The following is a 13770-nucleotide window of genomic DNA, read 5'->3' on the forward strand; positions in this document are numbered from 1 at the left end:
TAAATGACATGATGATAATTAACATGTGCAGTCATCGATCAAAAATTAAACATTTGTAACGAGAAATTTCAACGGTAGAATTTAAAAATAATATTTAAAGAAAATGGACAAAATAAATTAAAAAAGATCGATTCACAATACTTCCATCATTATTACTTGTTGTTGACAACATCTCTCTCTCTCTCTCTCTCTCTCTCTCTCTCTCTCTCTCTCTCTCTGAATGTTCATTTACATTACTGCCGATTTTTATATTGTAAATTGTAGCACTTAAAGTCAATGAAATGAGGTTATATTAAGTTGATTTTCCATAGGAAATCACCACTTATATAAACCAGTCTACATGTATGGAAATGCAAAATTCATAGCCATATATTTTTTCAAAAACTTTTATTGAAATTTTGAATAACGAGGTGTATATAAGGAATATAATAATGTTATAAAATGGGCCTAGTCAAAATTGTTATAAGTATAATTAACACTGAACACCTACACAACTGTATGCTGGTCATGTTGAATCTCGGCTTAAATTGCCGGAAAGACCCGCGAAGTAGACCTAAGCGTGCATGATGTTTCCTCTTTCCGGGCGCGTCTTTAAAATTTCATGAGGCTGATTCAAGACTGAAATCACATATTGAAGAAACGAACAGGTATATTTTATCAATTTAACAATTATCAAAACTTATTCCCTCTGTAAGATCAAAACCAAGCATCGATAAACAACGGATCTACTTCATATCATATTATCTTAAGTTGCCATTAAGAAAGAGGGAAACTGACTTAGATCCGCCATAGCGTGTCCAATTCTGTACTCTCATTTTGATATTTTGGGTTAGTTTATCGAAAACGAAAATAATTTTACGGAGTCGGCGATAGAAGGTATCAGCTATTACGTCCTCTTCTCCTCTACAACGAAGTATTCATCATTGCCCAGCGGTTGCCTTTTTCCCTCAGTTTTTTCTCCTTGGTGATCAGAGATACCTCCGATTCCTATCTGTACACTTTCGTATCCATCAGACTGTGTGGTTTGAGAAGGAACTGGTTTTGCATGGTCATAGTATTCGCTCTTGTCTGAAATATCCGTTTCATTCAACAGATCGTACACACCAGGTTCAAGTGATCCCCCTTGTTTTTCTGTGGATATGTCCTGTGAATGCGTTGGCTAAAACAAAGAAATTTGCCATAAATAGTAAGTCTAACTTTATATGTTGGAATATCTATTGAATTTTGATATATTAAAACAATGAAGTTTTAGCATATGTGATTACATGGATGAGACTTTCCGAAGAGGTCATTCCCTGAGGGGTTTAAAATCAGGATTCTCGTGTACAAACTGCAACCTAAGTGTCTATCACGCATTCACAGATCAGGAGCCGGTCGACGCCGGATGCAAAATACTAGGCATCCGGGGTGATCCGGCGCTTTTGGGTTCTGTGACGTCGCAATACCGTTGTCAACACGGAAAACGCCAGTTTCCCTACGGTTTGTACACGGTGTCACGGATTGACAGTCCGGGATGACCCGGTGCCTCATCCGTGAATGTGTGAAATGAGCTTTAAAACGGTATATCAGCTTCGACACTGCGTTACTAATTACAGAACGCATGCGAATTTCTGAATCTTGTCTGTCGGTTTAAGACCATTTTCTTCATATATTTAATTCTAAATCAAATATTGTGAACCCTGATAGTTTCTTTCACAGCTAAACTAACAAGAAATGATTTGAATTACACATTACCATTTCGTCGATGATTTCGTTATACACTGCGCTTTTCCTGTCGCCCTTATCTTGAATTAATTGTTTCTCCTTACCGTCCTTCTTGTGGTAGCTGGGATTTCCCACAGCTTGTGACAGCGCCTCTCTAAATATGTATTCAAATTCAAATGAGAAGAGGAAGTTTCAAATTGAAGTCAAGAGTTTCTGTCATAAGTTAGAGTAAGTTTATAACATCAACTAAAACTCTTCTTCACTAACACTCTCTCAATTAGAAACACAATTACTCGTAATAAGATTAAGTCCCATAGTTCACAACGCTCACCCAAGTCACCTTGCTCACACATAGAATGTTATACTAATAAATCGCTTTGTAACCACCCCACCCCACCCCATCCCCTCCCGCTCTGACACCAAGAATTATGGCATGAACAAACTTGAATCTAACTTACTTCAAACAGTGTACAGTTATCAAAAAACTTCTTAGAATGACAAATTGTAGAATTCAGGTTCTTGAGATTGTGTAATAGAATTGTCCAATATATTCCAGTGTAAAACGAAAAGTACATTCCAGTCCCGATCCCGGGGTTTGTGAGAATCAACAAAATCGCGAGGATACTTGTGGATTATTTCAAGAAACGTTCGCATTATTATGCCTAATGGTGCATTAGAGTATTTTCGTCGATGTTAAAAACCAGACCGTGGATTTTGTTACTTGTACGTGTAGTATGATAAACTATGAAAAATAAAAATAATTGAAAATTTCGACAAATCATACACTGGTATTAAGGGAGTACTGGTCTAATCAGTGTAAGGGAAACGGTGATTTTTTAATGCATATTCATGAGAGAGTGACATTTATGGTGGATGTTCGCAAGCGCTCGAGAAAAATGTTATTTCAACATCGTGGGAGATGAGGATTTCGTTTACAGTATGCAGTCGTACTGAATAAAAATGAAATCACCCCCCCCCCCTTCCATTGGTCAAAGGAGTTCTCTCTACCCTGATTTGAACTATCAAAAAAATTATGGCAGTTAGAGTGTCAACCATTTTAATAAAAATATTTGAACTATCAAAAAATTGTAGGAGTTGGGATGACTCCGAGGCACTCTCCCATCAGAATAATCAATGCATCGTGATATATGCAGCAGGAATGTAATCATATGGTTTAGGTACCGGGACCTCAATTGTTTTAAATATATTTCAACCATTACAAAATGGGGTTTAGGATGACTCCCATGACACATGACCAAGAAAATACTCAATGCATCTTGATATTTGCAGCAAGAATATAATTATATGGCACAGGATATGTCATATGGTAATTATTGGGGATCTGGGTTAGAATAGATACCCAGTACCCCTTGTTTTTCGAAAGAGGATACTAAATGAGGCTGTCCTTCAGATAAAACCGGCAAAACTGAGGCCTCGTGTGACAGCAGGTGCGGCACGATAAAGATCCCTTCCTGCTTAAAGACAGTAAGCGACTTGCGCCGATCATAGGCCTAAATTTTGCCTTTCACCAGCAATGGTGGTTTCTCTATATGCATTCAGTTACAGTCTTTATTGAAAGAAAAACACTCCTTTTGGAAGAGGGTAAAACACTACAAACAAAAAGAAACACAGTTACAAACTAAGTAAGAAAAATTATGTTCTGTGCTGCGCGCCATATTGTGCGATAACACGAGGCAACAAAACATCATCAACAATACACAGTGTTTAAAGGTGTAAATTACACATGTATAAGTAAACAACAATTTATTAACTCCATAGGAGGGGACAGAGTAGCAAATATGTTGTTAAAATTTCCACCGCGAAAGTGTGGAAAGCAAACAAGGACACACTAATATAAAAGCCAAACCGACCGAAAATAAAACTTTTGGCTGCCGGGCACTACAATATGAGTGAAAATGTGTCGAACCGGACATTAAACAATATATAATCAACCAACCAGCCAACCAACCTAGTTACACATATACAACGAATATTAGTATATCTAAAGGGAAACACTTGCCTGTGGGTCTTACTTTTTTGACAGCATCTATTCAGATTTGCACTAATATAGCAAAGAATAGCAATTTTAGTTTGTAATCATTAGAAAAGAAGTCATCTAACGCCTTTATCTACTACACATATAATCAATCTCAGTGGCGGATTTAAATTTTCAAATTTAAGGAAAATCGTGATATCTTGTTTAGAAAAATGTACTAAACGATAAAAGAAGCAATCATTTCTTCCACTATTGGAGAAATAAATGACAAAAATATTTTGATTTCTTGAATTACTTTATTGGGAGAACTTAATGGTTTCAAGAAAAGCCTTAAAATTTGCGTCATTTTACTAATTTCATCTTATTAAAGATGATAGAAAATAGGACAAATGACTTAAATAGAAGTCATATTTCAAGCCCTATAAAATCTGTAAATTCCAGGAGCTTCCTCAAGGTGGCCCCAATACCCACTGTCTCATAAAGTGGCTTCCCCCGTAACCGCAATTCCTGCATCCGCCCCTGAATCTAATAAATATTGAATTATAAAAGGACAAACAGTAATTTCCTGCTTTTATAATTGCCTCAATAACATTTTTCCGATTGAATAACAACTTACTTGGGAAATGTTCTCTTAAGGCTGTGGCTCAGGTGAGTTAAAACATACTAAAACTATATACCTCTTCTGTAATCGCTCTCTTCTCTGACAACCACAAACGAAAACCAAGACAGTAACAGCAGCTCCGAATACAGCTCCTCCTATACCCGCTCCCACGATAGATCCCACGGAGTTCTCTGTGTAGAACATTTGTCAAACCCTCATCAATAATTTTTACATATATTAATAAGGAAAAATTAAAACTGTTAACATAGAACAAGTTATCATTTTTCTTCGTCACAACTTGAGCAGAGACATTTTATACATAGTAAATAAAAAGTGTACTGTCACGTTCACATTCAAGTTTTTTCTTTCTTTCACAGTTCAAGTTGAAAGAAATGAAAACATGATATATGTCTATTCCAGAGTATCTGAGTAATTGGGAACAGTAAATTATTGTTTAATTGATTTTCTATAAAATCAACCATGATATCATAAAACTACTTGAATGATTCATTTTGAGTTCAAATGATTATATCACATGAACGGCCCACACTACGACTAAAATATACACAACGCAATCAAGTTACGTTGTAACTGGGGTGACGAAATTCAAATTCCCAGCGTAAACAAATTGGTTGTATCACTCACAAGGATACAGAGTTATCGAACATCAATTTCACCGACCATCTAATACTTCCATGTTACACAGCACTCATTCAATTATGTCTGCAAATTTAAAGATTGTAAGAAAACAAATATAAACGGAAACGCTATGAAAGTGATGTTGCGAAAACGCGTAGATCAATGTTAAGGTCTGAAATCAACATCAAGTATTTTAGTACAAAGTAATAATCCTTAAAGAAAACTGTTCCCACATGCAATGCTTCGGTGTAGTTTTCAATTAACAGATATACTTTTATGTCTCATTGTGTTCATCTTACAACAAAACAGCTCACCGAAGCTTGTTTTTGCTTAAAATGACAGCAATAGTGTCAGAATCAAATATGACATTCATTAAAGAAAACAAATGACGAAAATCAAGGTTCATAAACAAAAATGGGGGAAATAAGCAAATATAAAACATTGTCATATCATTGCAGAAGATGGCATACCTTTATTGGAAGAGCAGGTTAACACTGCAGTCCCTTCATCAGAAATTCCATTTGTAAGAGTCGGTGTTGGACACGGTACACGATCTAGAAATACATTTAACAGGATTTGATTAATGCACTTTGTAGTGGTATAACTTATATACCATTTGATAATGAAGCTATGAGCACGTGTGTACTAAAGCATCGTTTCTTGAATAAACACAGGTTCAGATTGAGAAATATTGTATCCACCACTTAACGTGTCTAATATATACTCCTCTGAACCAGACTGTGGTGTCACATTATATGACACTGATTCTGAAACACAATTGTTTTTAATGTGTCGCTTCACATGTGTTTCTTCATTTGTGTCACGTCCCGTCGAGACTTTTTCACTTATGTTGAGATGGCACTAGCTGTAGGTGAAGTACCCCAAATTTAAGCCTATTCTTAACGCTTTGGGCCGTAGTAGTGATGGTTTGTTAGCGTGCCAATGCCTGCCGCGAAATAGATCCCCTGTTTAAGGCCATAACCGTAACACGTGGTGCGTGACTCTCATTTCTAAATGTCGATTATTTTAGCGAAGGAGCAATCAGTACTTATGTCTTTGCCTTAGGTTTGACGCTGCCATAAAACTAGCGTGGCTCAAACTCCTGCAATGGTGACGTCTCCATATGAGTGAAATATTCTCTAGAGGGACGATAAACAATATTCAATCAATCAATCAGTCAAACTCCCGACTTCATGATGCGAATGCTCTACTACTGAGATTCAGTGCAAAATGCAAGGTGAAGATAACGAACAGTGATCAATCTCATAACTCCTATAAGCAATACAAAATAGATAGTTGGGCAAACACGGACCCCTGGACACACCAGAGGTGGGATCAGGTGCCTAGGAGGAGTAAGCATCCCTTGTTGACCGGTCACACCCGCCGTGCGCCTGAAATGATTTGCTTACGTTCACCTGACTGAAGAAATAAATCTATATAAGCATTCATTAATAGTTTGAAATAGCAAAAATTATAGGTATTGGACAACAATTCATTAAGACAGAGGCCTTACGGCAGTCAGTAGGAGATACTGATTCCTCATACGGCACCTACCCCAACGTCTAATGTCTACAGTGCTCCGTGTGTGTCATGTCCTTGATATTAATTCATTTTGCCCTTAAAACCGAGTATATAGCTGTCAATTCAAGCTATCACAGAAACATTTTAAGTACTTCGACATGGTCTTTGAATGATTTAATATAAGTTCCGCACAATGTTTGTTTCGGGTTTGGTGGGTTTTTTTTTTTTTGGGGGGGGGGGGGGCTTTGCTATCTATATGTATAATCCATCAAAAATAGAACATACAAAAATGTAAAACATCCCTGCAGTTGAAAATTGTCACAACGAAAATATATTTCCATCATGAAAAGGTGAAGATAACGAACAGTGATCAATCCCAATTGGTATAAGCAATACAATATAGATAGTTGGGCAAACACGGGCCCCTCGATAAATCAGAGGTGGGATTAAGAGCCTAGGAAGAGCAACAATCCCCCTCTCGACCAGTCACACAAGGCGTGATCGGCATTCACCGAACAAATTCTTATTTTATTCTGTGTCATTTCTTGCGCTACATATCAGTCGATGACAAAAACATAATACACATATGTAATTTGTTATAACTGTCTACTTACCGTTTCAATGTTTATTTCATTATTTCATATATCTATGTTTGCTCAACTCTTAATTGTGTATTCCTTATAAGAGTTATGAAATTTATCATTGTTTGCTAGCTTCACCTTTTCATTGGTCTAAACATATTCTACATTTATCATGCAAACCTTTGCAGTTGAAAATTTGAATGACAATTCAAATTTTAAAAGGGTTAGGAAAGAACTATATGTCGTGGAGGAAAGACTGTTTAATCAAAAACCTCTAAATCAGCACGAATTTTCTGTGTTATCCAAAGTATCGTCAACTGTTCTATCCCTAAGTGTATGTAGTCGAGACTTGGAACTAATTCAAATGTTGTAAATTCATTACTTTTGGGTGATACATTTTTTCCCCACCTGGACACCGATTCTTGAAATGTTTATATGAATTACCCGAAAATTCGATTGAGCATTTTTGCATATACTTCGGTCTTTAGCCTTCGTTTTTAAATTCCATTTTAATTTTTGAGGCAAGATTATATAACTTGTACAATTTCAAAAACTGAGAATACTTCTCCTATGTTGTTTTGAAGTCTTAAATTCGATAATATATTTTTTTTTCTTCATATTTTAAATGCAAAAATAGCATCATTTATTTAAAATCTGCTAACGTTGAACTTCTTTTAAGAAGACATGAGTATATATTGTTATTCATTGCTTATGCTGTATTGATATAAACAGACACAGCTACATGCAGTAAATGCGTTTGAATGGTAAAATTAGCAAAGGATTTGAAGTGCAAAAAAACCGTCAATTTTAATACAATAAAGTTCAATGATAAGGACCATGACACCTGTTTTTCTTTTTAGTTTCAAAATCTCCTTCCATGTAGTAATTAAGAAAATAATTCCCCAAAATTTATGACAATACTACCAAACTCTCGTCATTATGATAACCTTTCAACTACCCTTTTTACTGATTTAGAGGTAGCCAAAGACACGTCTATGTAACCTCGTGCATTTATTTTACTGCGACATACTCAAACAAAATGTATAGTAATTGGCTCAAAACATCAATCATAATTTGGCTTTGACTTGAAAACATTAACAGGATTCAGCAAATATTGCCCTTTATCATATTTTCCTATCCCCCGTCAACAAGCATTTGATATAAATTACATGGTAAGCTCGACAAACTGCTTTATGAATGAAGAACAGGCACCTCTGAAATATAAATACATGCATGAAAACTATCAGAGATTAAACAAATCACTTCTATTGTTTAATGATATACATACCTGACGTAGTAGGAATGTTTGTAGATGAATCGGGAAAAGTAGGTGTAGTACACCATCTACGACAAAACCGATCTGAAAAATAGTAATTAATGTTAAAAATATTGTGTCAATATTGCTTCTTTTTTCTACACATTTGTACCTCTAAATCCATGACATCTGTTAGGAAAATAATCCACGCACAAACAAATCACCCTCTCCAAATTATCAGCGGTTTGACGACCTAGAAGTATGTATCAAACTATATTCATAAGTTATACTTAAGTCAACACAATATATATATTTCAAACACTATCGGACGGATGAAGGTGACTAGTTTTGGGAAGATTTGTCTGAGTATACAGTATTTCTGTGCATGCGTGTCCTCTAATGATTTCTGCCTATACGGATAACAAATGTGTATTTAATATTCAGATTCAGAGCTATAAAACTTTTCTGGGTATGCATGATCTCATACTCAAATTGTTCTATGTTCTCTGGATTGCATCCCGACATTTGACGAAAGAAACTGGACATAATATGAATAGATTTAAATGAACGCAAATGTGTCACGTGAAACAAAGGACGTCTCTTACGTCATAAAATGTCAGAATGTAATGAATTTTACATAGGTGAAAGGAAGAAACAATTCTTAAAACTCATTGGGAAAAGTGGGTGTGTCGGTTTTGCAGAGGGCATTCGATTCCTTTTCGACGTCTTCAATATCATCCAGAACAATATAACTTTGTACATACCATTCCCGTGGTTCCGCATTCTTTGGCCAATCGCCTGGTGAGGAGAATTTGAAATGCAATTTCGCAGTTACTCGACAATAGGAGATTATAGGGTTTGGTTGGCTGTTTGTTTTACGTCCTGTAGAGAATTTTTCACTCATACTGAGATGTCACCATATGTAAGTAAAGTGTCGCAAATTTAGACCCATGTTCAGAGTCGTAGTAGTGAGAGTTCTTTAACGTTCCAACACCCGTCGTAAGACGAGACTTCCGCTTTTAAGGTCATATCCGAAAGACCTATGATTTTCATTTGCAAGTACAAAGTGTTTGGCGAAGGATCAAGCGGGGCTTGAACTCATCACCTCCCGTCTATGTTGTGTACTACTTGCACTCACTTGACACCTGTGGCATATAGTGTTCTAGAGATCATCTTTACTTCTTTAGAATGGTTGCATCTATGTCATTCAAGATTGTACTAAAAAATTCCTTCTTAATATGTAAAACTTATACGGTACCAATTTTGATGCACCAGATGTGCATTTCGACAAATAATGTCACTTCAGTGATGCTCAACCGAAATGTTTGAAATCCGAAATAACTATGAAGTTTTAGAGCTAAATATAGCTGTTAATTTTTATGATAAAAAAATTAGGTTAGACAAGCGCTTTTTGGAACATAACTGGGAAATAGGATTCTGGAATTAACTATTTCGTGTGCATAAATTCAGTTCAGCACGGATTTTGATATTTAACGACTGTAAGTTAATATTTTGCTGTTGTTACAATTATCTTTTCAATTATAAATTGTAAATAAATCTTAGTAAATTCTGCTGTTGTATTATATAGGGAATTCTGACCCATAACACCTAAGAATGATTGATTTATTGTATATTGTTTAACGTCCCTTTCGAGAATATTTCACTCACATGGAGATGTCACATTGCCGGTGAAGTGCTGCAAAACTTAGGCCTGTGCTCGGCACTTACGACCTTTGAGCATTGAGAGATCTTTATTGTGCCACACTTGCTGTGAAACGGGATCTCAATGTTTGCGGATTCATCCGAAAGACCGCTCCATTTCGTCGCTTCTTACGACAAACAAGGGGTACTGACGACCTACTCTTACCCGGATCCCCACAGGAGCTCCCAGCTACGTAGCGAATGTTCTACTAGTACTCTTAAAAAGTGGTTATAGGGTGTTTATCTTGCAATAAATTTCTTTAAATGTCTACATTATAACCAATACCTTACAGTTAAATTGTTTTAAAAGGGTTCTATGTCGCCTATGTTAAAAAAAAACACTTCATAAAATCAATATCTCATATTCTTTTTGTTCTCGTGATTTCAACACTTAAATGCATCAGTATCAGATTGAGAAATATTGCACAATGGACGTCTTTTTCGTACTTGAATACATTCGAAGCATGAACTTTTTTGCTTCTTACCTTTCACTCTGTGTATTTTGTCACACGTTTCACATGTATAGTCACCACTATAATCATCATCACCATGGTAATAATCATCGTCATTGGTCACACAAACTATTAAGGCACAGGAGTTATTTACAGGTATACAGTATTCAGTACATTAACATTACAGGAGTTATTTACAGTGATACAATATTCAGTACCTTGACGTTCTCAAAAGTAGAATTCAAGTCATTAAAAAGTTATCTGAACTTCGTCTCTTCGTATAAAGGCTTACAAGTACAACTGAAACACAAAAAGATGCTTATAACATTGAGTTTCTTACCAGAACAAATATCTGTATACGTCATGCTCAACAAAGTAAATTCTCCATATATGAAGCAGAAAATTACTATAAAGAAAAGGGTATGGATTCAGTCAGCGAGTAGATACATATAAATATAGTAGCATCAAGGTGTCGCATTGAAAAATTAAATATTGCTCAGCCACCACAATTGCGTTTTATGAAACATATTTCCACTTGATTGTTTTTGTGTGCAGGGAACTTGATTTCACATAAATGCTTTTTATATAAAGAATGAACATGCTTGTTGATTAGATTACTGAAGAAAAATATACACAGTTTTATGCAAAATTAAAGCAAATACAGGCTGTAACTAACGGTATTTATCAACTATCTATGTATGTACCAATTAACGCGGTATGAATAATATAATTCCATAGATCTGACGAAAACTTCAGCAAAACAAACAAGGGAATATTGTTTGACAGCATACATGTATTTACACTGAACGTTTCGTATACCCTCGGACGACTATAATGACTTTTGATCTTCAATTTTTTGCGCTCTTATTAAATCATTACTTTCTTGGGGTAGGAAAAGGCGAGCAATGAGTGAGAGAAGGAAGGAAAGGGCGAGAGAAGGAGGAAAAGACAAGCTTGAGGAGGCCCTACCCACCTCATAATACCAATAAGAATATAATTCATAATTCTTCACATCAACTACTGCCAGAACCTTTTGTTTTTTGATATCCTGAATTTAATGGTCACTTAAAGGACGATCGAGGAGAATGAGTAAAGAGTAAGGGGGATAAGAGAGGACTGCGGGACCCATTTTCGTTGATTGTGGATATTAACAATTTCGTATATACACGCATGGTTTTCCAACATCGAATTATCATATAAAACTGTGCATTTCATTTTGGTTTGAAATTCGTGAAATATGGGTACCCATATATTCTACAAAAATCCATCCCCACGAAATCTAATGAATTTAAGTCGGTATGAAGTAGAGGGAAAAGAGACTGGGTAGGAAAGAGTTGGTGGGGGTAGATGAACGCGCCCCTGACCACTCCCTTCCCTCCTATGAAATAAATATATATGTTATAAATGAAGGTTTACATCAACTGCTATCATGACTTCCAATTGCTAATTCTCTGCTGTCTTCTAAATAGTTTCTGAATATGCAAAATTATCTGAATTAGTCACATATTGTGGTGTATTCCTGATGGCAAAACAGTTGCCATGTGCATATCTATATGCATCACAACTAGATGTATATGTGGAGTTAGAAAAAGATCCCACCAATAATAAACCTGTCCTTTGTTTTCCTTTCTTTAAAACAGGATACACGATTACGAACACGTATTTTAATAATGAAGTGGACTCGTATAAAAGTTAAGTTGGAACTTTAAAATCAATCTGTGAAATAAATGTCTAAGAGGTCAAAATAGATTGTATATTTATTTTATACCAACATAACTTAGTATACCCTTAACGAAAGGATATATTTCTGTTAAAATAGGTACAGTCTCGGGTGTCAAAAGGTCCGTGTCCGCTCTATTCTTACTTTTCTATTCTTTATAGGATTTGTGACATTGATCACCGTACGTTATCTTCACCTCTTCTATCAACACAATTTTGAGAATCTGTGCAAGTATCCAAAACCAAATTGATAGCGTTAACAATAACTTCTGCTATCAGAGTATATATCTATACAGTGTAATGGAAGAATAATCTTATTCAGGATGAATCACAAAAATTGGGAGAAACTTGATTTAGTATTTTCATTCACCAAATCATACCTAATGCATTCTTCATTTGATAAGAAAAAATAATTAGAACTCTACGTAAAATATTGTTTTAGAATACTTGGCCTACCTAGTATGTTCCTCATGTTTCATGCCCTGGATCAAATATTGTTTTAGCACTTCCTTATCGCAACATATAATGCATTACCGAGAGACTGTATAGAATATCCAATGTTATGTATTCGCAAAGGATTTAGATTTATCTCTCTTAGACCATGTTAGTAATCGAGGCGATCCGTCTCTGTTTGACCGTTATTGGTTCTGTAATTTATAGTTCGTAATTCCTGCGCACGAGATTTGCTTGCACCAACCATATCTAAGAAATTCATGAATTGATGCTTTCCTGCACCATGTGTAAGTTGCATTTTTTCTCAACAAACATTTCTTCATGATATTGTAAGGTATGAAGTCTTTTAGCAATATCTATATTTTGGTATAAAGTGGTTTACTATGCTCAAGGCTAAATATTTGTTCCATGTCAGTAAAATTAACTTTCCTATACATTGTTTACCATATTTCAAACCCAAGTTTCTCATATCTAAGATGCCTAACATAAAAGTAAGTCGGGGATTATATCTAGAATATTTTGATTACTTATTTTAATTTTATCATTGTCGATGCAACGTCCATGTTATTGTTTAAATTGGAGTGTCTTTGTATCATTAATTGAACATATTTCGAATGGTTTTTCATTTTGTGTATTTTCATTTATTTACCTCAATGCACAGTACAACGTACACAGTATGCAATAACAGATTATTGTGCAATAGAACAGCAATAAAAAACATCGAGAAAAAATATTCTGATTATATTGTGGTCAACATCTGCAAAAAGGCAAAATATCCAGATAAGGATGTTATTTATTATATACAAGTTGTCCTTTAAAACTGGACCATAGGTACATTTTCTAACAGTTACTTGGTATTTCAAAACATGTTTTAAAACAGTTTTTTTTAGTCTTGAAATATGCTAAATTTCATTATCATAAAACTCATTGCTCGAGTTGTGACATGTAAGCCTAATGAATGAAAATATGAAGATAACAAACAGTGTTCAATCTCACAACTTCTATCAAGAATGCAAAATAAAGAGTTGGGCAAACACAGACTCCTGGAAACACAAATACCAGAGCTGGGATTCGGTGTCTAAGTAAAATTAGCATTCCCTGTCGACCTGTCACACCCACCGGGGCCCTATATCTCGATCAGGTAAACA

At 35.3% G+C, this 13770-nt stretch overlaps 1 protein-coding gene across 4 annotated transcripts; it reads right to left on the reverse strand.

The window, feature by feature from the left end:
* Window positions 1-648: 648 nt before the first annotated feature.
* Window positions 649-12753, reverse strand: LOC125655315 (uncharacterized). 4 transcript variants are annotated; one of them, XM_048885575.2, is made up of 8 exons: window positions 12626-12753; window positions 10791-10856; window positions 10484-10579; window positions 8331-8402; window positions 5411-5494; window positions 4378-4492; window positions 1735-1858; window positions 649-1159 (listed from the first exon to the last, which is right to left on the reverse strand). In XM_048885575.2, the coding sequence occupies exons 1-8, from the start codon at window positions 12639-12641 to the stop codon at window positions 887-889; spliced, it is 846 nt and encodes a 281-aa protein (XP_048741532.2). In that variant the 5' UTR covers window positions 12642-12753; the 3' UTR covers window positions 649-886. The 4 variants fall into 4 exon arrangements, with proteins under 4 accessions (XP_048741532.2, XP_055999460.1, XP_055999459.1 ...); XM_056143485.1 differs by lacking the exon at window positions 5411-5494; XM_056143484.1 differs by lacking the exon at window positions 10791-10856 and having other exon boundaries at window positions 12626-12728.
* Window positions 12754-13770: the final 1017 nt, after the last annotated feature.

This window comes from Ostrea edulis, chromosome 7 (genome assembly GCF_947568905.1).
Source record: "Ostrea edulis chromosome 7, xbOstEdul1.1, whole genome shotgun sequence".
Lineage (NCBI taxonomy): Eukaryota > Metazoa > Mollusca > Bivalvia > Ostreida > Ostreidae > Ostrea > Ostrea edulis.

Coding starts and splice junctions, on each gene's coding strand:
- LOC125655315 (XM_048885575.2), bottom strand. Junction 5,495..8,330: donor AAACATTCCTACTACGTCAG/GTATGTATATCA, acceptor ATGTATTTCTAG/ATCGTGTACCGTGTCCAACA. Junction 1,859..4,377: donor AGAGAGCGATTACAGAAGAG/GTATATAGTTTT, acceptor ATACATATTTAG/AGAGGCGCTGTCACAAGCTG.